This window comes from Gadus macrocephalus, chromosome 16, assembly GCF_031168955.1.
Source record: "Gadus macrocephalus chromosome 16, ASM3116895v1".
Classification (NCBI taxonomy): Eukaryota; Metazoa; Chordata; class Actinopteri; order Gadiformes; family Gadidae; genus Gadus; species Gadus macrocephalus.
This window is the reverse complement of record NC_082397.1, coordinates 21,578,881-21,605,628: the sequence shown is the minus strand read 5'-3', so window position 1 is coordinate 21,605,628 and position 26,748 is coordinate 21,578,881. Positions and strand designations below refer to the sequence as shown.

The 26,748-nt window shown below is 42.5% G+C and overlaps 2 protein-coding genes across 4 annotated transcripts in view; both read right to left on the bottom strand.

Annotated features, from left to right (window-relative positions):
* Positions 1-2,472, bottom strand: part of LOC132474256 (SPRY domain-containing SOCS box protein 4-like) — a 38,723-nt gene extending 36,251 nt beyond the window's left edge. The window contains exon 1 of one of the 3 annotated variants that reach the window (XR_009529630.1): positions 2,140-2,465. The gene's annotated coding sequence lies outside the window, so the exon portion shown is untranslated. Of the gene's footprint in view, positions 1-2,139 lie in introns of all 3 variants that reach the window. The other 2 variants (XM_060074838.1, XM_060074837.1) reach the window with 2 other exon arrangements.
* A 2,532-nt stretch (positions 2,473-5,004) lies between these two features.
* On the bottom strand, positions 5,005-17,821 carry LOC132473887 (solute carrier family 25 member 36-A-like). The gene is made up of 7 exons (XM_060074172.1): positions 17,425-17,821; positions 13,830-13,994; positions 12,473-12,550; positions 10,255-10,355; positions 8,630-8,696; positions 8,139-8,428; positions 5,005-7,855 (listed from the first exon to the last, which is right to left on the bottom strand). Exons 1-7 carry the CDS (start codon positions 17,463-17,465, stop codon positions 7,662-7,664), a joined length of 936 nt encoding a protein of 311 aa, XP_059930155.1. The 5' UTR covers positions 17,466-17,821; the 3' UTR covers positions 5,005-7,661.
* Between the last annotated feature and the right edge of the window lie 8,927 nt (positions 17,822-26,748).

The window sequence follows — 26,748 nt, the reverse complement described above, 5'->3', positions numbered from 1 at the left end:
AGCATGAGAAATAGGCACCTTATATGTGTTGCATTAAAAAGACAAGTATTCAGTTCAGATTATGATATAATAAACATTCTGCTAGAAGGACCTGGACCCGGCATACACTTGCGGGTGTAGTCTATCAAAGACAAATTAAGTCGCCGTACAACTGCATCAACGAATATATAGTAAGTTATATATTAACATGAACAAATGGAACGAAAGCAATCATGTTTGCAACAACCGTAATATAAGTTGATTCTTCACAGTGATTGAAGATTAAAGAACAAACTGAAAATGACCCAAGAGGGCTTCAGACCGTTTTAAGTGGCACTTTTTGTTGACTGTGATAATATTAAGTAGCAGTAATCTCTGTGGGTGGAAACTAACTTCTAATGCCAGCTCACCGCTTCTGCACCTTGCGTGTTATCTGGATGCAATATCACACCAGTTGTTAATAGAAGCTGGCCAAGCAGGACTACAAGTTGGTGGCAAGAACAGAATAAAATAAACCTCCAATAAGCCCTTTCAAAGACTCATGTGTATGGGGTATTAAAAAAGAACTGTGCTTCAGGATTAAAAGGGTGGGCATATGCCAGTTATAAAACAGCACAATGTAACCAAAGCACGTTCATGTTGGCGAGGGAAAAACTGAAACGCATCAAACTCTCTTGGTTGCCTAGGGCAGGTGCCTGCTGGGAGACACAGGATCCCTCCCTGTGGATCCTAGGCCTTTCACAGCCTGGAATATGCTCCTGAATATAGACCAAAGCAGGAGAAATGGTCCCACATGCTTTAACCCCAGCAAGGACTCGAAAAAGACTGTTGGGACAACATTCACAAGAAGAAAGTGTTAAGCGGTCTCCTTGATGGAGATTACACATGTCAAGGTCAAGGTCGCCGGCAACAAAAATGAATAAAACATGTTCAAGCAGTCCTGGTTTCGTATAGATTTTCAATGACATGTGAAATTTGTGAAAGTCATTTAAGATGAAGAAAATACAAATATTATTGATAAGATGATCATTCCACAGCTCTTGAGAAAGGCCTTGGTGACACGGAAGTGAGCGAAAGTTCTTCCATGGTTCAGATTCTTATTACAAGCTCAAATCGAGAACTCAAAACGGGCAGGAGAAAGTTTTAGGGAGTCAAAACTCTGGGCATCTTTCGTTTTCTGGAGTCATGTTAAGACATGTGGCCCCTACTGAACTGCTACCATAGGGTTTCACCTCAAGCGTACACATATTTGGAGATGTGTGCAGAGGACAGCCCTGTTTCGCATCCACTGTTGTTGTGAACTGATTGTTGTTTGCCCAGGGCCACACAAGCACCATGACACACACACCCAGGTGGCAACAGAGGGGGAGGAGCATAGGCCACCTGATGACAGAGGTCACAAGGTTATCTCCCAGATGCTGGTTGTAGTAGTTGGGAGATTATGTTGGGAAGAGAGCTCTATGATGGCCCCATCGGCATTAGAGAACAACAGTCGTGGACTACTGGCTGTATCTGGGAGTTTTGATTTCATTGAGGTACATACGTAGTGCAGAAATTGATACGACATACTGTGCCTACACCGGACATTGTAATAACTAATTAAGGGCATCTGGTGAAATAGGGTCCTCATCTGCTGCCATTGGCTCTCCTAATTGCCGTCCCACATTCTGATGTTGGAAGAATATGAGACAAGATGCGTTATTTGTTTTGTTACACAAAATATAACGATTTTGCCCCTAGACTGACCAACATTGACGAAAGATCAGACCTGGACGCCAGACAACTCCGGGTGGGGTGGCCAGACATCAGCCCATGTTTGCGCACCTGTATGTTTGCCCACCTTGGTTGTCTAACACACACACACACACACACACACACACACACACACACACACACACACACACACACACACACACACACACACACACACACACACACACACACACACACACACACACACACACACACACACCAGTGGTGTTAGAACAAATGAACCATCGTTACCTTAAACGGCACATGCCGAGAGTTGGTTAGAAAAGTTGGTTATTAGCCTGTATTTACATGCCGAACACGTCCCATCGGTTAGAATAGGAATTCAATCGCCTTGTTTTATCTTAAGATATCCCGAATCAAGTCAGTAAATGTAACCTTTTTACTCACGTTGTCGGATAAAAGAAAAAGGTGAAAACGAGGAAGCCTCGCCTCCGGTTTTCTCCTCGCGAGTCGCGACGCACGAAGTTTCCTCTTTCTCGGGCAACGAAAAACTGTTGGAGTTTTCCTTGGGTGTCGGTTGAAATGTCCGATTCGTCGTGGTTCGCACGGAAAACGGTGCTCAGGGAGGAATTATTGTAGTCAAAACGAGTTCAATTTATGGATACAAACCGACTCCGCAAACCGGCAGCTTCTTTGTTCCTCGAGCCCTTTTCTGTGGGACTTCCCATTCATGTGTGGCTGACACGCGCTGATTGGCTGCGCCGTCAGAGGGATGGGATCATTGGGAATAGGTGAGGAGGAGGCCACTGAATGACTTTAAGGACTGCCATCCCTCCCTTTGGCCCCTTGGGCGAAGTGGGTTTCATTAGCATGATAGTGATGCCTTTACAGCCCAAGCATTTGCATTGTCTTTGCATTGTGGTAGAAGGCTACTTCACTGCAGACTTCTTTACATTGACTGGACTTTAGCAACGCTCAGCTGGGCTGAAAGGGAGTTTGATTCTCCTGACCGATGCAGCAATTTTCTCAAAATCTCAAATCTTTCAAATCTTCTTTTCATTATCATATCTACATTTTTTGTTATATCACACACCTTATGTATTCTTTCTCTAACCGAGAAATGCTCTCATTCTCTCGTTTCATAGCTATCTCCATATGCTTTGAATTCACATTTGAGCCAAAGCCAAAACCAGATTCTTCCATACCCCTATATTGATCAAGATACATATATCAGTATAGGGGTGCAATATTTAATGTGTAAACACAGATTGTGACGCCGGCAGGCATTAATCAGTTCTCATGAAAGGCCTGCAGTGTGGATAGGCGACTTCTCTAATGACAAAGGGATGCAGAGGACTTTGTATAAACTTGGCTCAGCTGAACTTCCTCTTTCTGCTTTTGCCTCTCACGCTTTTCGAGGGTCATTTGTGTGTGTTAGAGAGAGAGAGAGAGAGAGAGAGAGAGAGAGAGAGAGAGAGAGAGAGAGAGAGAGAGAGAGAGAGAAGGGCAGTGGGAGCAGTCTTTAAATGTCTTCTCCCCAATGGGTATTTCATGCACCACTGTGTGTAGGAGGATTAGCACACACACACACACACACACACACACACACACACACACACACACACACACACACACACACAAAAATTCACATAAGCACTCAAACTAACACACACACTCAATCAATTCAAGAGTTACTTGATTTCAACTCATGTGTGTGTGTGTGTGTGTGTGTGTGTGTGTGTGTGTGGGTGTGTGGGTGCAAGCTTGCATGTGATGTCCATACGCTATTGACACGGTCTTCCCTTAGGGGAGGCCCAGAATATTGTTTTGATTCTTAAAAAGCCTTTTCAGATTTAGCCCACTACCGCTCATGACAGCTTGAAGCCTTCATGCCAATCGGGCTGGCATAATATGAGCTTTCAAACGTGCCTCTGGTGCCTCCGACAGCAACCAGCCAGTGAGTCACCTGAGAGAACCAGTATCCAGATAACCGCTCACTTTACGTGTCTCAAATTACTGATTAAGGTTAGACCTGGCTTGCATGGGTGTCATGCATTCATAGTGTGGGAAGACAATGCCTATTAGGCCAATGGGTCCTAGGCCAATATCCTGTCTATCTGTGGTATAAGCGCTCAAGTAAATTAGCTTGCCCTGTATTTTACCAAGGCACCAGACAACCACATTTGGGTCAGTGTCAGGTGATGAAGATTGGATACAGTAGGCAGGCTCACTGGCAGGCCTAATGGAAGAAAGAAGGGCAGGGTTTTAGCTGGCAATGCAATTTAGTCTAGCTCATCAGAAATACATGCAACCAGACAAGCTAACAGGGGAACTGTATGATCCGTGACCTCAGTGACTTGTCTATGAACATTTACAGTTTTGCACTTTCGGATCTTGGCCCTGATATTTGTGAGGAAACTTAAGCTCATCAAGCTATATCCGACACTGTTTTTGTCCCATTTCCTGCCATTGCAGTTTCCCCTATATAGACATCAGGATGATGCAGGTACGGTTAGAGAGAGAGAGAGAGTGGAAAAGAGCTGAAGAGAGCTAGATCTTGATAATGAACAACCCTAAAAATGTTACCTTGACAGGTAAGATAGATTCCCAAAACCAATCAAGGAAGAGTTCCCTGATTAGTCAGAAATTTGCCAGGAGCAGTCTAAAATCTAAATGTTGTCGTAGTGTTGTCACGCAATAGCAAATTTCCCTCACTGAGACCTGACGGATGGCTTGGCATATCTAACCGGTTCACTCAAATAATTTAAAAGGATATTAAGGGTATGCTGCTTAGCAAGGCAATATTAGTGCATGGGCACAAAGGGCACATTGCCGGGGCCCCGATTTTGAGGTCCAGAAAAGGCCCAAAGTTTTCAGGGGAGCGTGTTTTATATTTACAAATTATATCCTTAGCACTTTATATTTTCCATCTTTACCAGGAGGGTCCTCCTAACTATGGTCCATCTTTACTAGATAGATTCTAGCTGTGGTTAAGTTGTAAATAAACTGCTTTTTATATCGCACTTTTCTAACCATTGACCACCGAAAGCTCTTTATTGCCTATCATTCACACAAGCATTCACACACTGGCGGTGTCAACCATGCAATACAACAGCCAGCTCGTCGGGACAAGTTAGGGTGAGGCGTCTTGCTCAGGGACACCTCGACACTCAGGAGGCATTGCCTCCTGAGGCAATACCTCCCAAGGTTTTTTTTTTCAAAATGTTAAAACATAAAAAAATAAAGAAACCTTATAGTGACATCTACTGGCCGTATTCTTAATAACAACAATAAAAGAAAAAAACACAGAGATACGTGCATTCTTTCCATTTTATTGAATGTTTTCCAAAAACAGGCATGAGAATGCATAGACAGAGTCACACTTACTCATCGAATATGACATGGGAAAAAAGGGGGCCAGAAAACCAACCTCACATTCAAATGAAAACACTGCTTGTGGCAATAAGAACGACTGCATACTAATTATACACACACTGAAAGAGACATGACGCAACGTGGAGACGAGCGCACCAACACAAACGCGCAGACACACACCAACACGCACCCGCGCACATACACACACACCTCAAGGTGACGCAATGCAAACGTTTAATTGCCAATTTGAGCCATCTTCAGGCTGCTATTTTCGTTAAGGTTAACACAATTCCAATTAGATCGAACAGGGAGGTTGGTAATCCCGAGCCACAGAAAGCATAAGCAACCCAACATAGCCTTTACATATAAAGGATCACCCAAGTCTAGGTCCTGCCCTACAGTTGCAAGCTGATACTGGCACTGGAGTCTGAGCAACATTATAATAAACAATGTTGCGTCACGTGGACCATAGCCATATTCACTTGCATATTTAACTAGTGTATTTTAGTAGTCTAGAATCTAGTCAAGCCTAGATAGTATATGTTGGGCAGCAGGCGCAGATACGTGTATAGCTTCAGGTGAGACGGCACAAAGTGTAGCACGTGTGTTGCATATTAAGGACGGGGAGTTGGGCATGAGGGTGCATGTTGCCGGTTGGAAGTCATCAACATAAGCTTTGAGTGAAATGCATCATAGAAAAGGATCAGGGTATTCACATAGGACGCTTCTTTATTACGGGAGGTCGTCATTTGAGAGGTCAAATGATGAGGGCCCTCAATGGTGCAAAAAATAAAAACAGCTCAACAAGGAATGGGTTCAGCCTCAGTTGTGTAACATCACACACAAATCCTGACGCACGCACACATACAAAAGAGTAAATTAGATGATTGACCTGGTCATCCATCCTGGATTGCAAAAAGGGCACAACAATACAACATTAACATATAGAGAACACATACAACTGCTAGAAGCAATGTAAAAGTGCATAAATAATGACGACAGCTTGATGGAGAAGCAAATGACGTGTGGGAAGACTGGCTTATGCATTTAACTTAACGCATAAAAAGGCCACAACAACCCTTCATTTGTTGAAATACTTTATCATTATAAAGCATGTCCTGTGGCCAATAGAATAACTAGTTTAAATTGTCTATTTTGGATGCTTCACAAATTGGTCAGTTAATGGTTTGAGTTAATGGCTTATTAGTAATGATGATATTGTTTTTCCTTCTTAGATTCCAGTTGGTTAAGAAACTGCTGCCTGCCGGCAAATCTCAGACTCCATGTGATACGCGCACTCCATGTGAAGAGGTAAGGTCTGAACACTGCCTTTTAAACCGATACTTTATTCTATATTTGATGAGGTATAATCACAGAACTACGCGTTAAACATCGGGTACGTTTCGGGACACCTACACGCCTCGACCACGGCAAGCATCTGGCACATCTTAAGGGCCCGGGGGGTTGAGGATGAACCGCAGAGCTCGCCATCGGTCCGGGAGTTTGCTTAGCACTCATCGATAAAGGCTCCCTCGAGTCCAAGCAGCGACCACACACACAACTCACCTTGTGTTTAACACTAGGAGAATGAGCATCCACAACCCTATCACGGCCATCCATTGTGCTTTTCTACTCGGTTCACACAAGAAAGCACAACGCACGAAGGCCCCCCCCCCCCCCTAGACTGCACCAGTGGTCCCCCGACCACTTACAGATTATCAATGCGGGGCAGCTGCACTGCAACGGCCATTCAAGTTTCTGAATCCAACATGCAGACAAAAAAAACAAAATATTCTGAAAGGCCCCCAAAGCCAAAGAATGCATCTAAATTATCAGATGGCAAGAATATCTGGTTTGGTTTCCTGCCACTATACTTAATTCCGGCTAAGTTCCAGCAATGAGATTACTTTGTCTTATTTTTTATTAGTATTGGAGTTTTTTTAACTTAATTTATTGTCTTCGGCTCGGTTATCGTAATTAAATATACTTTTCGGTACAGTAATGTGGCCCCTATAACCCCTGAGAGAGAGAGAGAGAGAGAGAGAGAGAGAGAGAGAGAGAGAGAGAGAGAGAGAGAGAGAGAGAGAGAGAGAGAGAGAGAGAGAGAGAGAGAGAGAGAGAGAGAGAGAGAGAGAGAGAGAGAGAGAGAGAGAGAGAGAGAGAGAGAGAGAGAGAGAGAGAGAGAGAGAGAGAGAGAGAGAGAGAGAGAGAGAGAGAGAGAGAGAGAGAGGAAGGGTGGTCAAATTATAACGTTTTCAAAAGCAACAAGAAGTTTTCAGGGGTCAACACCATTGGCCAACAACTTCACAATGTTTTAGGCTGCCCATGGGAACCGAGAAAGACACATCCCCATTTATGAAGCAGCCAATTGACCTCAGTAAGACACAGGGTGAGCCCAGCGCTCAGGCTGTCTATCTGAAGAGGGGGTCTCGCTTCTTCACATACCGTTCTATATGGGAGTTGGTTCCCTCTCTCTCACACTCTTTTTCCTCAGTCCGACTCTTCGAAATGGAAAGGGGGCAGGGGTTACACAAACACGGATGAATGACTGCGCTGTTTGTTTGTTTTCTAGTCGTGGTGGTCGAGGTTGTTGTTTAACCGCTGAGGAGGTAGACCACCAGCTCGTAGGTGCACATCATGATGGCGGTGTTGGGGATCTGCCGCACCAGGTGGGTGGTGAGGCCGCGGTACAGCGCACGGAAGCCCTCCTCCCTGGGCACCGTGGTGAGAGTCTGGAAGAATGAGTGGTACTTGGTGCCTTCCTCTCGTAGCCGGGTGCGAATCACTTCTGCAGAAGGAACACGAGAGACAGGAGGGAAGGATTCAGGGGCTTATTAGGGCTACTCCGTGGTGATTCACTACAATGGGATTTCCATGGTACAAATCAGCTTCAAATCATAAATCGGAAAATCCACAAATCCAAATCATGTTTTACGTTATCCTACATAAATCTCCAAAGAAAAAATGAACTTTGCAAAGTTTTTGTGTGTCCCATTCCATGATTTTCACGTATTGCTAGTATTGTAAATGATCAGTCACGTCTGCTCTAGCGGGAGCCGGGATGCTCTCACCGTGAGGATAGGCGATGGATGTGGCGCAGGTCTTGGAGGTGGCGGCGGCGAGCATCATGCCAACAAAGTCTGAGGCGTCCTTGGACGCCTCCTCCTCGTCCTCCATGTGGTGGGCGGCCTTGGCCTCCTGGAGGCGCCGCTTGATGCTCTCGTAGATCACAAAGTGGATCACAGTCTCCGAGATGCCCGCGTAGGACGCAGACATGCCACGGTAGAAGCCGCGCAGGCCGTCGGCACGGTACACCCGCCGCATGCACTCAAACGCACTCATCTGCTGCTCCCCGCGGTTTCTGAGGGACGTCAAGGAAAGCACGCGTTAAGAGACAACTTTAGTGTTCAAATATTTGCCATTGAAGTATTGAATACTATCGTGTGTCGTCTGTCCCACTTTTCTTCAACCATAGCCTTGGGCTGGGACAATACAAAACGTCTCATGTTGAACAAAGTACTGATAGTACCTGATAAACAAAAATGACCCCAGCAGAGCCTACCTGGCGTCCAGCTGCAGCCGAGTCTTTATGAGCCAGATGGGGTTGGTGGCGGTGATGGCAGTGAAGCCTGGGGACAGGGAGGGAGAGGATCACGTTACCATACTATGAGGGCTATTTTAATCTATATACTATATACCACATGAGTGCTAAAAAAACCCAGATAAAACCAACGTCTTTAAATAAAGAGCTACCAGTCGGGAAACAACTTTACCTACTGGTCAACTGTTATAGCTGAGATGTGTGTATATTCTTTATGCTGCATTCCTGAACTTTGGTTGGCCAGGAGGACAGTAGGGAATTAAAAATGGAGAAGTTTAGCTGGTGTAAAGACTAGTAAGGCAGCTCGGAGAGAAAAAGGAGGAGTTAAAACTATTCGACATGGCCGCTGACGGACAGAGAAAAGACCCGTGCACTGTGCATCTGATAACTGGTGTGGCAAAAGAAAGAAAGAACGAAAGAAAGGAGGAAGACTGATAGGGGATTAAGGAGAAGAGGAAGAAGAAATAGAAGAAGCACAGCTCTGTGGTGAGTACTCACGCAGACCCGAGCTACTCTCCTCACAGATGCAGCACCTCACAGAGACCCCAGGTGGAGAGTGGGGGAGTAGGGGTCTCTGTGCCCTTGTGCCAGAGAAGAGCTACGGTAGAGCAAAGGCCTAAAACAGACACAGGCTTGTGTTGTGTGGCACACTGACCGGCATGCAAGCCCCTCAACGTACCCAGATACACCCCCCCCCCCCCAACGTACCCAGATACAGCCCCCCCCCCCCCCCAACGTACCCAGATACAGCCCCCCAATGTACCCAGATACACCCGTCCCACCATCACCACCCTCATTATAGAAAATACACTGTCAACGTACAAACAGCATCCACAGGATTCAATGCACCAGAGTCAAGCCCACAGTGGAAGAAATGTTGGTGGAATAAAGACAGGTTTTGTCCTTCATTTCAACCAATAAACAGAACCCCTTGCACATCCCTGTGTATGTGCCAGCATAGGCCCCCGTGCAAGCTATGCCTGCGCTAGACTGAATTTAGTAACGTTTATCATGTTTGGGGCCCATTTTAAGTGAGAGTATGCGTGCCATCTGTATCAACTATCAGAGTGCCTTTGGCAAACAGACGGGCTGGGTATCTTGTTGGCCCATCACCTAATCAGGCTCAGGATTACAGCTAACTCGGGAGCACCCATAATCAGGTCTCCCTGTGAGCCTGCAGCGAATAGGGTTGGCCCCTAGGGGGAGACGTTAGTTTAGGAAAACATGATGGTGGTGGCGGCTGCTAGGATTTGTGTTGTGGTGCACGACACCAAACACGTGGTCAAGCTGTCTCAGTGACATGCACTCCCATCATGAGTATAGGTTTCTGGACTGAACTATGGAGGTTTTTGCTACAATTGAGTGCAGAACATTGCAGAAAGCCGGCAGCAATCAATCAATATAATCGATTTGAGATTTGTTTCCATATATACTGTGTATGGGTGTAGTTCACACAGTAGTTCAACAGCTGCTAGTTCTCAGGAACATGGCTGGATATTAAATAGCTACAGGGTGTGGATGATGTAGGACCAATAAACTTTACACCGGCTTAAATGCAAATTACAACACGTCATGAAGTTGATTACCTGCCAGGCCAGCCGATACCATGTGCACCTGCGTGGAGTCTGGCTCCAGGACTCCATTCAGCCTCTCTTTGGCGCTGGAGTACGCAGCGAAGTAAATGGCTCTGTAAGAAACGGATGTAATTACACATAAAAGTGAGACATTAGAAACATGTTTACAGATGCATGCTACGTTCTGTAGTACGATGGCTAATTAGACTGAGACTATTTATGTACATCTAAATAAACAAGCCACCCACCATCACTCGTCATGCCGCTACTTAACAACATGACAACCGTATTATCACTGTAACAAGCTAAAAGCTGAAACATTTCAACAGACCCTAGAAGAGCAAAGCATCAAATTCCCTTTGTCCAATCCCTTTGGAGATTGTATTCCCAAATAGGACAATGGGTAAGAGTGAAGTAGGAGGGCAGACTGGTTGTAACTGATGTGATTGACACAAGCAGGGAGATACACAGATGCTGATCTGGCTTAAGCAGATGAAACTCTTGCGTCCTGAGCCCCTGCCCTCTTTTAAGAAGTTTGTAAATAGGTTCAAGTTCAACATGTTTCTGACAAACACGTATCACCATTTAAAGCTTAGTCTCTTTAAGAAAGGAGAGGTTCTCAACTTGGTGGTTTCCTCTATGTATTTCAGTGTTCATTTTAAATTTAAAGAGCAAGTGAACCCAAACCAGTTTTGAACGTGGTCATTTGTCGTATATGATTGGCAACATAGTGATCAATGCATTTGATCACCGTTACTGAAATAAGTTCCCAAGTTAGATGTTTTGCCATTCTCCCCAAAACACTATGTGAACGTTCTACTCTGCTGAACGAAGGTGGCGTTCTTTTCGTGACGTCAAACTACCTTTTCGAGGTAGACTGACGTCACGAGTCACGACCAAAGGGCACGGGCGCCGCAGTTTGTGTGGACGTGTAGAGCTTTGTCTGGGCAGCGGTCGACTGCGATGTCCGTGAGAAAGTAGGGCTTTTTTTTACACTTATTTCCAAAAGGCTTTTTTTTTTTTTTTTTTAAATCACATGGTGTTCAAATTCCATCTGAAACAATGGGCTCACTGGCTCTTTAAGGGAACACCAGCACGTGTTTACACTGCATAGTCCCTGTGTCAGCATTCATTAGCCCAGAACGCAAACACTCGACACATGCCTAGTGCCAGCACTAGCTCAATATAGCATTAGTCACCACCCAGCATCATTAGGCACAACGTTGCCGACATTATCATCTGGAGGAAAAATAGCATTAGCAGAAATTTTGCATGGCAGGTGAGCAACACTGACACTTTCCACTCAGACCCTTTACTATTCCATGAGAGTGAGCGTCAATGTTATGTTCCCTGCTTCGATCCGCTAAGCAGATGTAATTCAGAACCCCATTTGTGTACAAGATGTAACAGTATAAAAGTGTCCTACACAGCATTGAGGGCATTGCTGGCCTTTCAAGGTAAATGGATTCCATTAATAAGCATGCATGAATGACTTTCCCCGAGGTCCATGCATTACTCTAAATGTCTACCGAGACTTTGGAGTGCTGGCAAGTCCTGTAGTCCAATTTAAAAGCATGATGAGGGATCCCTTCTTAATGATGTTTTGAAGCGTGCTCTTCTGTCTGTACCTGCTTTGTTTGATGATGTTCTGACTGTGACTCTATTTATATGCCGCCTGTTGTTTTCAAATTATTGTCTGTAACTGTGAAACTGTGCTGCTGCCTGTCTTGGCCAGGACTCTCTTGTAAAAAAAATTTAATCTCAAGCAGACTTCTCCTGGTTAAATAAAGGTTAACATTTTTTTTTTTTAAATGTAGGGAAGGGTAGGTGATATAAGGATTTTAAAAATAACTTTGAATGCTTAAATGTAACAAATATGATCAGATATTGGGCACATCTTTGGCAGGATTTTGAACAACTGTCAAATGTTTCCAACATCGTCCTGATGTCAGTGTTGTCATCAATCAAAGAAATGCCTGAACAATGGAAAAGTAGTAGTAAGTAAGTATAGTACGTAGAGAATAAACCCATTCAACTTCTCCACTAGCCATCCAACCCTAGTGTGATGTGATAACAGAACCTCATATCAAATGATCTGGATTGACACAAGCAAAATTGGAGTGGCAATTCCGAAGATTATCTATTTTGTCCTCATCATTGTAATTATGAACAGAAAGGGCTTTTGAACAAAAACAGTCTTACACATTCTTGACACTTTTTACACTCTTACCTGGATGGGGCAACGCCCACCAGGTTGGGTCCCAAACCCCGAAACAGCGAGCGAGGTCCTTCTTTCTCCAAGATCAACCTGAATACACAGAAATACAATGCATGGCCTGAAACACCCATCTGCCCAGGGAAAGGAATTCAAATTCTTTGGCCCTCAATACTTTCAAAATGGCATCCTTTGCAGCGTCTCCCCCAGCACTGTATGGTTAAGTTGGCCGCCTTTACAACAGTAGGGCCCCGCCTTTACTACCAATGTATAAAAAGATCTATATATAATTATTTTTTTTTAACAAATATTTTTTTATTATTGTACAATAACAAAGTGCAAAACTCTCGTAGGTAAAGAAAACATACTTTCATGAAGTAAAAAAAATAAAGATAAATAATGAATCGGTAATACTGTTCAAAACAATAGTAGTGCCAAAAAGCTTTTTGAATGGGATTGAAAAGGCGGCGTTGTATATATTATTGCGTAACCCAGTGCAACGTGTTGGACCAGTTTGATACACTTTGCCCAAAAGACCAGAGGGAGGGTGCAGGTTTATGTTGCTAGGATCGCCTAACTGACTGCGGCATTCTTTTTCACACGTAAAAGTAAAAGACCAAAACTGAAGGCCAGCGGGATGCATAGTGAAACCTAAAGGATTGGCGTCTCTTTGGTCAGTGCAGAACCGGCACCCTCAAGCTGGCGTTGTAGAGTCTGATTACAGAGAGAGGCTGTCAGCATGAGCAACCATGGCAATGACATCCTTTAGCTAAACCTTTTCGACGCTGCCGTAGAGTACATACATGTGGCCGCACAACAGAGCTTCTACCACTCATAAACATACCCAACACTCAACGCTCATGGACACTATAAGCATGTATATTACGTTGTCAACGTATAATAGCCCAGAGAGCCCTGACAAATGTGCGTAGGGAGGAAGCAAACCATTGTTTAATGGTTTAAAAAGATGTAGGCCAGATTCAAGAGTTATTATTAGAGTGAAATTTGTTATAAATGGCATAGCCATCCGTCAGCTTCAAGTGAGGGAAATGCTTGGTGAAATATCTGTTTTGAGTCAAATGCGCCTGCCTCTGTATGAGCCAATGTCAGGTTCAGACCACTCCCGGCTAATTTCTGACCAATCAGGGCATCTCTTCTGTGATTGGCTCAGGGAATCTATCTCGTCTGTCAGTCACAGTTGGGTGAATATTACATTTAGCAATAGTGGAAAACAAAGGGAGCAGAGAGGGAGGGCAAGTTGTTTGGGTTTAGTCTCAAAATCCTGCTCTCTTGTACGCTTTACCACCATCTTTCATTAAAACTCTTGAATCTTACCGATAGCAGCTTGAAATGTAATTAAACAGAGACCTACTTGAGGCAGTGCAAGGGACCCGGCGGTGACATGCGGGCCACACTCGCCCCATTGGCAGTGCTCAGCTGCACCTCAGACACATAGAGGGTGACGGAGGAGGACTGCAGACGCGTCTTCACCACTTCCAGCGGACAGGTCAATATGGCTCCTACTGTACCTCCAGACCTGGAACAGAGGTAGAAATGACCTTGTTGCATGGCGACGACCACATTCCATGCAATAATCAACGTTCAATATAGCAGGCCTGCATGATAATTGTACAATCTTTAGGTCAGGAGTTTCAAAATAAACTGTTTAACTGCCATAGAAAAAGGGACATCATTGACAACTGCTGTCAAATGATCAATTGTTTACAAAACCTTGGTGTAGTCGTAAGCGTTTAAAGATTGTGTAATTGTGTAATTACTGTATCAAGCAAGAGAAAGGTAAAGGTTTTGTTCATGTTAACCTGATTGCCTAGGATTGGCCCCTCTGTATAGGTATTATTGTAGCAAAATTCTTTAGCACCTGTAACTGCAGAATTTGAATGCGTACACTAAAGTCACAGTAAATTTGAGGTTGTATATATTTATTTTGCGTGTACTCTACAGTCACAAATGTGCAACAGTACATTTGAAGTCATAAATATTTTTTCTACCATTGTAAACACAAAATAGGGTCTACGAGTACGAAAATCGGTGTTACAGGTGTACAAATCCTTTTGCTACAATCATTGCAGCGCAGTTGGTGCAAAACACATTCGCACACCCGTGTTTCATAATCTGAGAACATGCCCAAAATGTGTGCATTTGTAAACCCAAATTTGAACTAATGCATCAGAAGTTGTGTGAAAAATGTCCTCACAAATAAAATGATAAAGAACGCTATGTTGATTCAGCATTTTAATGAGCGAGCACAATACCATCGTTACAACTGCTCGAATCTGCTCCTGCAAGTCTCAGCTGTGGGTTTTTTTGCAACACGTCTAGGTAGTAAATGTGTAGCAAAAGTATTCGTAGATGCCAGAGCGTCCGTGGGCGGGACAAAATAGTTCCGCCCATAATTTCCTAATCCAATGAAAGTCGCCGGCAGGGATGCATTTCTCAGATTACACTGGGACCCACCGCGTGCCAGCCATGGACCTATAAAGATCGCAGCATACTCTTTGCGCGGGATACGTACCTTTCTGGAGAAGTGATGAGGGCGTCCTACTGAACGGAGGTGGGTATCCTACATTATGTTAATGAAATGACTTTGTTCAAGTGAATTCTCCCCAAAGTATTGCATTAACATGCCGCAAATGTCCTTCAATGTATTTTAATGGTCGCCATAACACGAGTTCAGAAATGTCTTTGATGCTTCGCCGCCTGTGTGAAGTTGCCCAAAAAAAGATTAAAAAAATTGTTTGAAATCCCCCCATCGCCCAAATGATTTGAAAATATTTTAAGCGCTGGTTTGAACCGGTAAAATGACAATTTGCTACGCGATCACCAGATAGATAGGCTAGTGGTACTCATGCTTGTCCATTGAGCACATTTGCGGCATTAATGCAATACTTTGGGGGGAATTCACTTGAACCAAGTCATTTCAATTAACATAATGTAGGATACCCACCTCCGTTCAGTAGGACGCCCTCTTCACTTCTCCAGAAAGGAACCTATCCCACGCAAAGAGTATGCTGCGATCTTTATAGGTCCATGGCTGAGACTTGCAGGAGCAGATTCGAGCAGTTGTAACGATGGACTTGTGCTCGCTCATTAAAATGCCGAATCAACATAGCGTTCTTTATCATTTTATTTGTGAGAATTTTTCAGATGTGCAACTTCTGATGCATTAGTTCAAATTTGGGTTTACGAATGCACCCATGTTGGGCATGTTCTCAGATTATGAAACACGATTGTGCGAATGTGTTTTGCACCAACTGCGCTGCAATGATTGTAGCAAAAGGATTTGTGCACCTGCTGCAACAGATTTGCGTATTTTGTGTTTACAATGGTAGAAAATATTTACGACTTCAAATACTGTTACACATTTGTGACTTTAGAGTACACATGCAAAATAAATATATACGACTTCAAATTTACTTTGACTTTAGTGTACACATTCAAATTCTGCACTCTGCAGTTACAGGTGCTAAAGACTTTTGCTACAACAATACCTTCATACCTCTGTTGCAATACACGGAAAAGGCAACACAGAGAGAGCAGACCTCTTCAGTAAAATCCCTAATTCTGTGATTGCATATTTGTATAATGTTTTTGATATACTGGGCAACCCAACACAATGTAGAAATATGGGCGAGCAATAGTGTCGGGAGCATGCCATGCACATTCATTTTTTGCATGTGTTCATTACAAATGGGAAATTAGTTACCTGACTGGCACATTCTTGACTGGATAATGTGCCAGACTTTTATTTCAAAACCACTCTTGATAAACCCAAGCTTACAAAAAAGGAAAGTCTACTACGAATTCAAAAGTTCCTCGTTGTACAGAATATACTCTAGACTGAGGTCATCTGAAAAAAAGATAAACTACTCTGTTTGGCAGGACATCGTGTGTCTACCACTTATCAACAGTCACAGTACTGTGCCACTTGTTTGGGGTTAATTTTCAATCATTACAAATAGAGACGGCAGCGGTAACAGATAAGCTCCGTCAACGGATTTTGCTAGCAGGCCAGCATGCCTGGGACAAAATTTTGAGATTTAACATTCTGCAGAGAAAGTGCGCTCATGTCTACAGAGGACACTGGATTTGCTTACAATAGCTCCTTCTGTATCTGAAATACTGTACCAAACTCCAAAGATATTGGTACGACGTTTATTACTTTTGGCATAGGTGCTAATAACATATTATAAATGCAAAACAAATTGATTCTGTGAACATTGGGCACTCGTCTGGATTTTGCCTGACTGCAAACACGTTGAATATATCTCTACAAAGAGACTGCATAGACAAGCACAGATGGGCTACAATGCATAGACAAGCGTGCATTCCGTCTCCAATAGAAACAACGGATGTGATGTTGCATCAGTCAGTTATGCACGACTGGTCTTTATCGATATTGCAATAACTCTGTATAACAGTTTAATCGTGTACAAACTTGTCCTATCCTTCAGTGACAGCCTTGCCAGGCTCACTGTACATTTTCTTTGAAGGCTGAATACTGCAATAAACCAATATCACGATGAGCTTATCACAATCGGTTAGGTATGCAAGTGTCATTGAAATCAAAAGCTAAATGACAAGTTTGACATCTTACACTTTACATAGTACATAGTCACCATGTGCCTTGTCACTATATTTAAACATTTCATTTCAGCATTTAAGTCAAGCAATTCGAGGCACATTTAACGTGGGGCATTTCTCTACACCTGTGGTTGTTGTACATGCATATCAGCCTCCATTAGCAGGGTTCACGTATGTTTCGGGTTTCACAACATTCAATTTATTGCATTAAATGAACACCAATGACTCAAAGTAAATGACACATGCACATTTTGCATTGAGCCAAACTGGGAATCGACGTCAAGCGAAGCGAGGCGATGCGGCGCATCACAAAGCAGCGCAAGCTAACTAGGCTACTGGGAGACATTACTGGGATGCGAACTCACCCTCCTGCGAAGAGATGAACCACGGTGTCCCTCTGACTCATGGTGTATCATATTCAGGAACCGTCCAGACGACCCCAGCTTGGACAAGAGGAGACTATCGCACTGAAGCAACCCACGCCCCCCCAAGCTGTTACTCAATGACTGTTACCAATAAGACCTAGCTAGCCTAGCTACCTAGCATACAGGCTCCCCTGACAGAAGACACTTCCTAGGGGATGACGGGTAAGGCTGCTGGCATGTTTCTGTATCTTTTTTTGTCTCAAAAACTAATTTCCATTGCAGCTTGTGCATACGTTTGAACGCCTCTAATCGAGCCCCTGTAACGAGTGATATTGAACCTCGGCCTCACTTACTCAGTCTGCTGCCCGCCGTGCCTGACTGAAGCCTGCGACGTACGGTCACAGTGTTTATGGACGAATGGGAAGCCGCACAACAGATGCGCGGATTGGGCGAGGGCTCTGCCTACGTCAATTTAAGCCCGCCCAATCACTACCTTTGCACGTGATAGCGCTCTTTTACAGAACACAAAAAAACGAGACAGTAGTGATGATTATGTCTGCCTTATACAGTCTTTCACAGTCTTTCACAGACATAATATACAAGCGAGAGATATTTTTGTGGGTGTGATGGGGAATTTTCTTATGTTTAAACATATTGTCAATTTTGTGTAATTATTGTTAGATAATAATTACACAGATTGTAATGTATTATTGGTCATAATCCAATAATATTATAATACTATTATTATATATAGAAGACGTCTGAACAAGTGAACAATGTGTGTAAAAAATCTTAAATTCTAACACATGAAGTACATGTAGTAACTATAGAATGAAATACAACAACAGATACAAAGACAAGAACAACATTAATGCAACAGCTAATTATGTTTGCAATTTAATCACTAATTAACATTTGGAAGGTTCAGTTGTAGAAAAATATCAGGAAAGTAGGCCACAATCTAAAGGTGCATTATTTAATTGTGTGTACAGTTAGTGTTGATTTTGTTGATGTAATAATCATAGGTGTACTTCCCCAAAAATCTATAGTATTTCTGTATTTTCAAACGTTGGGACCCTACTCCTTCTACAATTTTTCCACCTAGAGACTTCATTTCAATTTTAGACTCATATTAAGATATCCTATGTTTAATATACTATTTTTACAATGGAAGTCAACTACTTCAGACTTCGTAACTTGGTTTTCAATATATTTTATACTGTTTTCAGAATCAAAGATTAATTTCATACCTGCTTTGTGTATCTTGGTCTCATTGACTTACGTTGAGCCTGCTAGAGCATGAGAACTTTCTAGATGAGCTTTAGCCCAAGCTGGCTATCACAACAGCAAACCGTTGCAGACAATACCATTTAAACTTGATCACTAGCTATTTGTTTAACTCTTGACTTTATTTGTTTCTAACCATTATTATTTTTTAAATGGTGTACATGTTTACATTGTTTACTCCATTTAGACTCTGTTCAAATCCCTTCACTTGATTTAAGCCATTTAACATTCCTTTACATCTTATACCATGTGTATTTACTAAAACATATTTTGAACCTCACTTTGTTCTACAGGACCCACCACATTTTCTGCAGGAAATGCATTTTCTAGTTAGCGTTGGTCTTTTTAAGATGCAGGAAGCACGTGTTACCAATGTCTCAATTGGATCAAAAGGCTCCGCTTAGTTTCCTCAGTTGGTTTCGTATCAAACTTGCCCACATGTTCCCCTCTTGTAACCTATTCCTACTAGAGGTCAGAATCAAGTCAGGCATTCTTTCTTGATGTTAGGCATCAGGTATTCTATCTGTGTTCAAATAGATTAAGCCCGTACAGGGATTTGAACCCTGAACCCTTAGTTTATCATCCCAAATATTGTGGGATTTAAGGAATGTCCACCCTCTTCCAAATCAAATTCCCCCTAGCACCTAATCAAATACATAACTGTCACCTGTCCACAATATCTTAATGGGCTTATCAGACTCCATGCAGAAATATGAGCGATACATATTGCAAGAGAGCCAGGCTCTTGTAGTATTAAAACCCAAAGATTAGATTCATGGATGACATTTATATCCATGATAAAACCCTTAATGTTTTTCAGAATATATAACACAAATGATTTACAAACTGATATCCACATGATTGTAGGGCTGTGTGTGTGTGTGTGTGTGTGTGTGTGTGTGTGTGTGTGTGTGTGTGTGTGTGTGTGTGTGTGTGTGTGTGTGTGTGTGTGTGTGTGTGTGTGTGTGTGTGTGTGCATGTGTCCGTGCATGTTCATATTCATTAAATTCAACTGCATTTTATTTATGTAGCCCATCATCACAGTTACAGTCTCAAAAGGCTTAAAATTCCATATATTTATTGTATCCCCCAGGGGCAAAAAAAAATCCCTTAATTAGCATGGAATAGCATAGAGTGCAATGGTGCCATAATTGAAATAGATAGGAATACAAGCAAACATTTTAAGTCATTTAAGAAAAAATAATGGTGTCTATGGCCGGTTAACCGTCAGGGGTTTCCCGGCATTCATTCACAGTCTCCGCAGCATACAAGGCATCCTGTCGCAGTCACCGCAACACAGTAAAACAAACAGAATTATGAACAAGACTGGGCAAGGTGGACAGAAAACCTGTTAATGTAGTTGCTATGTTGTTCATGTCTGTGCTATATTGTAGGGGTCTCATGCACAAGACCCCTACAATATAGCATCATTTGAACCAGGGGTGCAGGTTGACATGAGCGAATTCTCTGGCGTGGAACGCATAAAATGTGGTATACTCATTTGAGTGGCTAAATAAAATGCATGCGCCTCTTAGTTTGATAATTGGAGCTGAGCTTCACCAGGGCCCAGATCATGTGCAGCCAGTTGCAGCAGCTAGTCTAACAACGTTAACTACTAAATTGCCTCGAGATTAAAGACAGACGGAGCAGATAAGGGCCCTCAGCAGACAGCCCTGTCCTCAGTTCTGCATCCTTGGCCCGTTTCAATATTCAACCGAGCACAGCCTTTTGTGTCCTGAAGGGCGCTTTATAGATGTTATGTATTATTATTGTTTGCCATATCTGTGGAATATGGACGATGGCTTCATGCCTACATTGTCGTTTCATGATGCCTGTTGGATGCAGGGCCTAAACCTGATTCAAAGCATGGCTCTATCTATTAACGCTACTGTTTGAACTTTTTTGTAAGAATCGGTTAAACTGAATTTAACGCAACACGCCTTTTCCTGCAAAACGCAAGCCCTGCGGTAAGTGCCATGCTTGAATGGGCTAGGCTTGGTTTGTGAGGTGTGGCAACCCGGCCCCGACACGGCGGGCCTGGAAGCCCAGAGGGCAGGTAATACGAGCTGTCTACCACCCTTTTCCCCCAGAGGGCGCCAAGGGTCGCATTGGCAAGGTCCCACTCAACGCCAACGGGAGACACCTGTGTACCAGGCCAATCAGACCCAGGTGAGGGCTATAAAGAGAAGCTGAGATGTAGTCTAAAAGACAGGAGGTATGTGACCCATGCAGGAGCAGAGAGCGGAGCGAGATTCCCTACCCGCATGGACCTTTGCCCTTTGCCCCAGGACCCGGTCTAGAGAAGACCACAGGAGACCACGGAAGGACCCCCTCTCCTGGATACCGGGACAGCGTGTGAGACACGACCACAGCATCCCCAGTGGCTCACGGAGCCCAGACTCTTTATTTGTATCGTTTGCATTGACGGGTGATTCCCCTTTTTTCCGTTCTTCGGAATTAATAAACGTGCCTTGTTGGCAGTTTGAGCAGCAGAGACTCTTGTTCCTTGAGCCGGGTTACCACAGAGGGCAAAGTATTTTTGTTTTTGTTTTGGGGAATAACCCTGAAGTGGAGCTCCTGTTTCCTTGTATCACTGACTATTGGTCAATAGTGAAACAAACAGAATGCTAGTCTGAACTTTGAGAGTAAATAGATAGTTTCTGCTTTTGGTAGGCCTCTTCATCAACATACCTTAAGAGCTAAATGTAGGAACACCAATGTTTTGTTCAAATTTGCATTTGATGCGCAGTCCATGCCCAATATCTCTCATGGACAAAGTCCATGTCCCATGCTTTCACTTATATACCCTATGTGGATATACAATCTGAATGACGAAGTAGGACCGTCACTGAAACCAAACCTCTCCTTCTCAACAAATTTTTAGAAAGCAAAAAACTTGGGCAGTATGCATAGTCCGACTAACATGAATAACATAACTGCTCATTGATTTTTTTTTTTTTTTTTTTTTTTGTCGTTCACTAGCTCCAGTAGCGCCGAGATCGTTTATTGGCCTGTGGCATGTGACACCACGACCACTGACATACCATGGCACATGCCGTTCAGAAACGGCATACCGTTCAGGATCAGTAACTGCCGTTCAGGTGGAACGGTCACTGCCGTTCAGGTGGAACGGCATATGTATGCCATTCAGTAACGGTCACTGCCGTTCCCAACAATGGTATATTACCAACATTTATAATTATAATAAACACATCAGGCTTTTAAATGACATTTCAATTTCCAGTTGGATTCATTTGGAATGTCATTCACTAAAACCGGAGTGTTGAAAGATGGTTCCTCTGCCTTATATGAAGAGCAGTTAGTGAGTAGTTGTCTGTGACAACCATATTAGGATGCTACCTTATAAAGGGAATTGATTTGGGGGTATTCCTGTTAAGTTATCTTTGCTAAGTATCTGTGTGTCACTGTTGGGTATCCTTTGTGAATCGATACCAAAATACTGATAGCCTATTTTTTTTTATGCATACTGTATGCATTATCCTTAGCCCTTTTGGATGGATCCACTGAAAATAAATAAAAGCAAAACAATACCCCTTTTTTACTTGCATTGTATTTAAATGTATTTAAATACTTATTAATGACTATTTTCTGATTTGCATACAATCAACAAACAAATGTGCTAATCAATACACGATATATATGTTAATATATTAGCCTTAATTTTAATTAAAATGAATGTATTTTAATTTACAGATGTTATCCCTGTATTTACAAATAAATGGTAATAGCAAAGTATCTGCAAATAAACCTCAACCTTCATTGTTATTGTCATTTATGAGAAATAGATTTTCCTGGTACAGCAGTAATGTCAACATGGCTGTTCTCTATTAATGTTTGAATTGGGGTGACACTGGACCTTTGGTTTGTTGACAAATAATGGCACTGAACTTTTTGCTATTAATAGATTGTGGGATTTTAGTGTGTGTGTGTGTGTGTGTGTTTTTGTGTGCGTATGTGTGTGGTTCATCGTAATTACACATCAAAAAATGACTGGCCGCCAGGCACTGACATAGAGGCCCATGCTTTAATCACATGCTTCTTCTATGCCAGAACTAGGTCAGGTGTAAAGTTCATCCGCCTACCTGTACACAGTCTGTCTAAATTCACTTATGTAATTTGTCTACACATATGTTAGCTAAAACTTTACCAAAACCTAATCAAACCAAATATAAAAGAAATGTGTTGCCACATATTTACTTTTTTTTTTACTTTTGAATTGATGTGCACACCTAGTTATTATGAATATTATGTAATTTAGCTTACATTTACACTTTAGTTCAAAGTGAGTTACAATGAATTCAGATAGGCTTACAATTCATTAAAGAGCAGGTACTCGGAGGGAGATTTTGATAAGAAATAAAAAAAGGATAAAATCAATAAACAACTAGATCGATATTGTTACTTTTGTTACTTCTGTTTTTTATTCTCTTGTCAAGACTAATATTTCCTACTCACAGAGAGTGGAACAAAGCCATTGCATTTATGAATCCAATGCTAAGAGGATAGAATGGTTCTATTGATTACTGTAGATTGAGAAAGGCTTTGTGAAATTAATGTTTCTGGAATCAATAGAAGTTCCCAGGCTGCTAGTTGACCTCACTATTTGCACTTTAAACCTGTCTTGTATTTATTTTATATACATTGCTATTTTGGTAAAGCTGTATCTGGTATTTAGTTTACCTTGGCTTTTTCAAATTTCTTGTACTTTGTTGTGCACTGCCTGGGAGTTTTAGTAAACAATATTTAAGCATCTAAACTTGCATATGCAAGTTGCATATGAGCAAAATATATATCTCTTAAATCTTAAATCGCATATAACTAGTCAAGTGACTCACTGTGATTCAGGCCAGTGTTTTACAATTACAACAATGAAACATCAAAAGGATGCTCCACCCTAAAAAGTATATTGTAATAGGACTCGTGAATTATGACAAGGCACGATGTCATGCCAATGCCAACAATCACATCAGAAAGGTCAGGCCCAACCAGCAGTGTCCTGTGATTCCCATTGGTATGGGCTGGGAAGCCAGAGTAAAGTGGATGCACGTTTTGGCGACTTGTCTCACATGACCACGGTACCTCTGGTCATTAGAGAAGACAAGCACGAGAACTCGATTCAATCATTCATAATCTTTGAAAAGCTCAAGCCTGGGTAATTAGAAAAAGAGAGAGAGGAGCCTCTCTCTGATCACATTCGTTTAGCAACAGAATAGCAGAAACCGCAGAGGAATTCTCATTTGTCATCATGAGTAACCTGAGGTGTGAATGTTTCACAAAGGCTACTGACCAGGGACAAGACTTGTAGGCCTACGTGGCCGGTCCACTCGGTAAAGTCAACACTCCATGATGCCCTAATGAGGATCCCCTGGATCCATTCTGTGAACATGTTCTCTTCATCCCCTTGTAACAGAGAAGTGTTTTTTTCATGCTACCATCCGTCGACGGACGCAAGTAGTGTGAACAAGGCGTCAGGGCTCAGGCCTCATGGTGCGTTCACATCGCTGGAAATGATGGGGATAACATTTTTGCAACGTTGGAAAGTTCGCGTGAACGACACCTCATGACGCTCTTCTACTTCCGTTCAGCAACTAGGCCAAATTTTGATAACAGAGTTGTCCAGTTGGTGACGTATATGGTTTCCTGGTGACACGCATGAACACGGCGGAACATGATCGTTTTTACGCAATATAAAATAATCATATCACTTTACTATTGATTGACGTTGTAACGTCTGTTGGCATGACTTTGCTCAGTATTAAACATTTTGTACTGGTAAACCAGCGCTCGATAGGGGCGATTGTTGCCTTCCATACAGTGGCAAAACCGTATGTGCTTCTCATAAATAAAAGCAAAAGGATAGTAGGTGATAGGCATCAAGGAAATAAAGGCATGCAAACTTGAAACAGATTCTACTAAGTTCTATTTAATTCTGAGTGTTTTTGATTGGATTAAAACCCCTGCTTTGAAGAACTTTTAGATTCCCAACGCAGTGCACATGAACGGTCGCTGTCGGGAACACGCGTAAGCGTGAGCGTCATCACTGGCGAGCCGCTCGTTATCACCAGGACAGTGAACGCGCCTTTACGCCTTGTTCACACTACATGTGTCCGTCGACGGATGACCGAGGGCGTGTCTGACAGGGGACTAGACTTTGGAGACGCATACTGCAGCCAATCAAATTGCTACCTGCTACAAAGCCGATGTGTGGATATAAATACAAAAGATGAAACAAACAACAGGTGACTAAAAACAATCCTATCATTCCACATTTCTTTAAAAAAATATAACGGCCAGATTTTTCCTGCTTCTTCCAGCTTGTTATTGCAAAATCCAGTAGACGCGTGGAGTGCATTTGCATAACCACGATCTGATTGGCCGACGGATCCGGCGCTGCCTGAAAAATTGAACATTTCTCAACTTTTTGACGCAGGCCACGGCGCCGAATGGATGGACGGACCCACAATGCATTTCTCGAGAGCCCCATGCAAAGGGGATCCGTCGACTGACGGAGGTAGTGTGAACAAGCCCTGGCGTGTTCACACTACCTCCGTCTGTCAACGGATCTCATTGATCCCCCAATTATTTTCAACCATGGCCGAGATAACGCCCCACTACGACTCTTTACTTGTTGTGGGAAGTACCAGAGACCTCAAACGCAGTCTTTATGATTCATAATATCATCCGAGGCGCACATAGATTTTGGCCGTGATATTAGATATAATTAGTCTGTAAAATTAATGTGTTAATTTTGATTAATTAATCAGAGAAAAAATAACGCGTTAAAAAAATTAACGCAGTTTAATCGCGCTTCTATAGTGCCCTTTGACCCGGTGCGTCATTTGCATTGAAACAAAATCGAGGCAGACGAGAAGACGCTGCTCGGCCCCGTGAACGAAATGTTTAAGTTTAAACTCCCAGACGGAGCTGTAGATAGGAAAACCGTTATCTGCAATCTCTGAAAGGAATTTTCCTATCACCGGAGTTCATCAACCCTTAAATATCACCTCACCGCCAAACATTTGGTAGCAAGCTCGCAGGTACGAGCTACCACAGCCCCTGAAGCTGGCGCTAGCAGCCAGCCTCGTCAAGCCACACTCAACTGAGATGCATTGAATCTTGAGTGAGATGGAAATGTTATTAATTTGATCTTAAAATGCACCTTATGTTAATAAAATACATGTTTTAAATAAAAGAGCCATTGAACTTTATTATTCATTGAATCACTCATCTGCCATAATTTATTTGAATTTAATTATTTTGAAATTCTTTCTCAGAAAAATGTAAGTATGCGATTCATTAAGATTCATTAATCACAGAGCCTGTAATTAATTCGACAATTTTTTTTAATCGCTTGACAGCCCTAGATATATTATATAAATACCTATATATTTTATATTATTATTATTATATTATATTATACCATATAGATATAGTCAGAGCTCCGGGAGTCCGCACACGGCAACAATAACTTCTCCTCCATGCTGTGGTTCACTCTGACAGCTCATTGGTCAATGGGGCAGCAGCTCATTTGCATTAAAGCTACAAAACACCAGAAACAGCTTCAAAAACATGTTTTCTGGAACTCATATACTATGTTTACTTGTTGGGAAAACACCATCATATGTCTCCTTTAAACCAGTCTTCATCCACACACACTCCCACAACCAGCATGTGTTTACATATTTTATATCAACCCAAAATACTAAGACTTCAATGACATGACAAATTGTGATCGACATTCATTTGCTTTCAGCTTTATAAACATTATTGTATAAAAAATAGGCTTCATACATACGTTATACCATTGTACCTCATACCATTATTAGATTTGAAATATTATTTCCAACACGATTATTAAGATGCTTAATAATTACAAAGTTGATACTACATGTAACATGACACATACTCCCCATCCATCGGCATTGCATGACCATGGCATGTTCAAAGTTCACAGTTTGTCCAGTAAACCCAAGAATGTACACGCCTCTTATTGTGTTACCACTACTTGTCCACTAG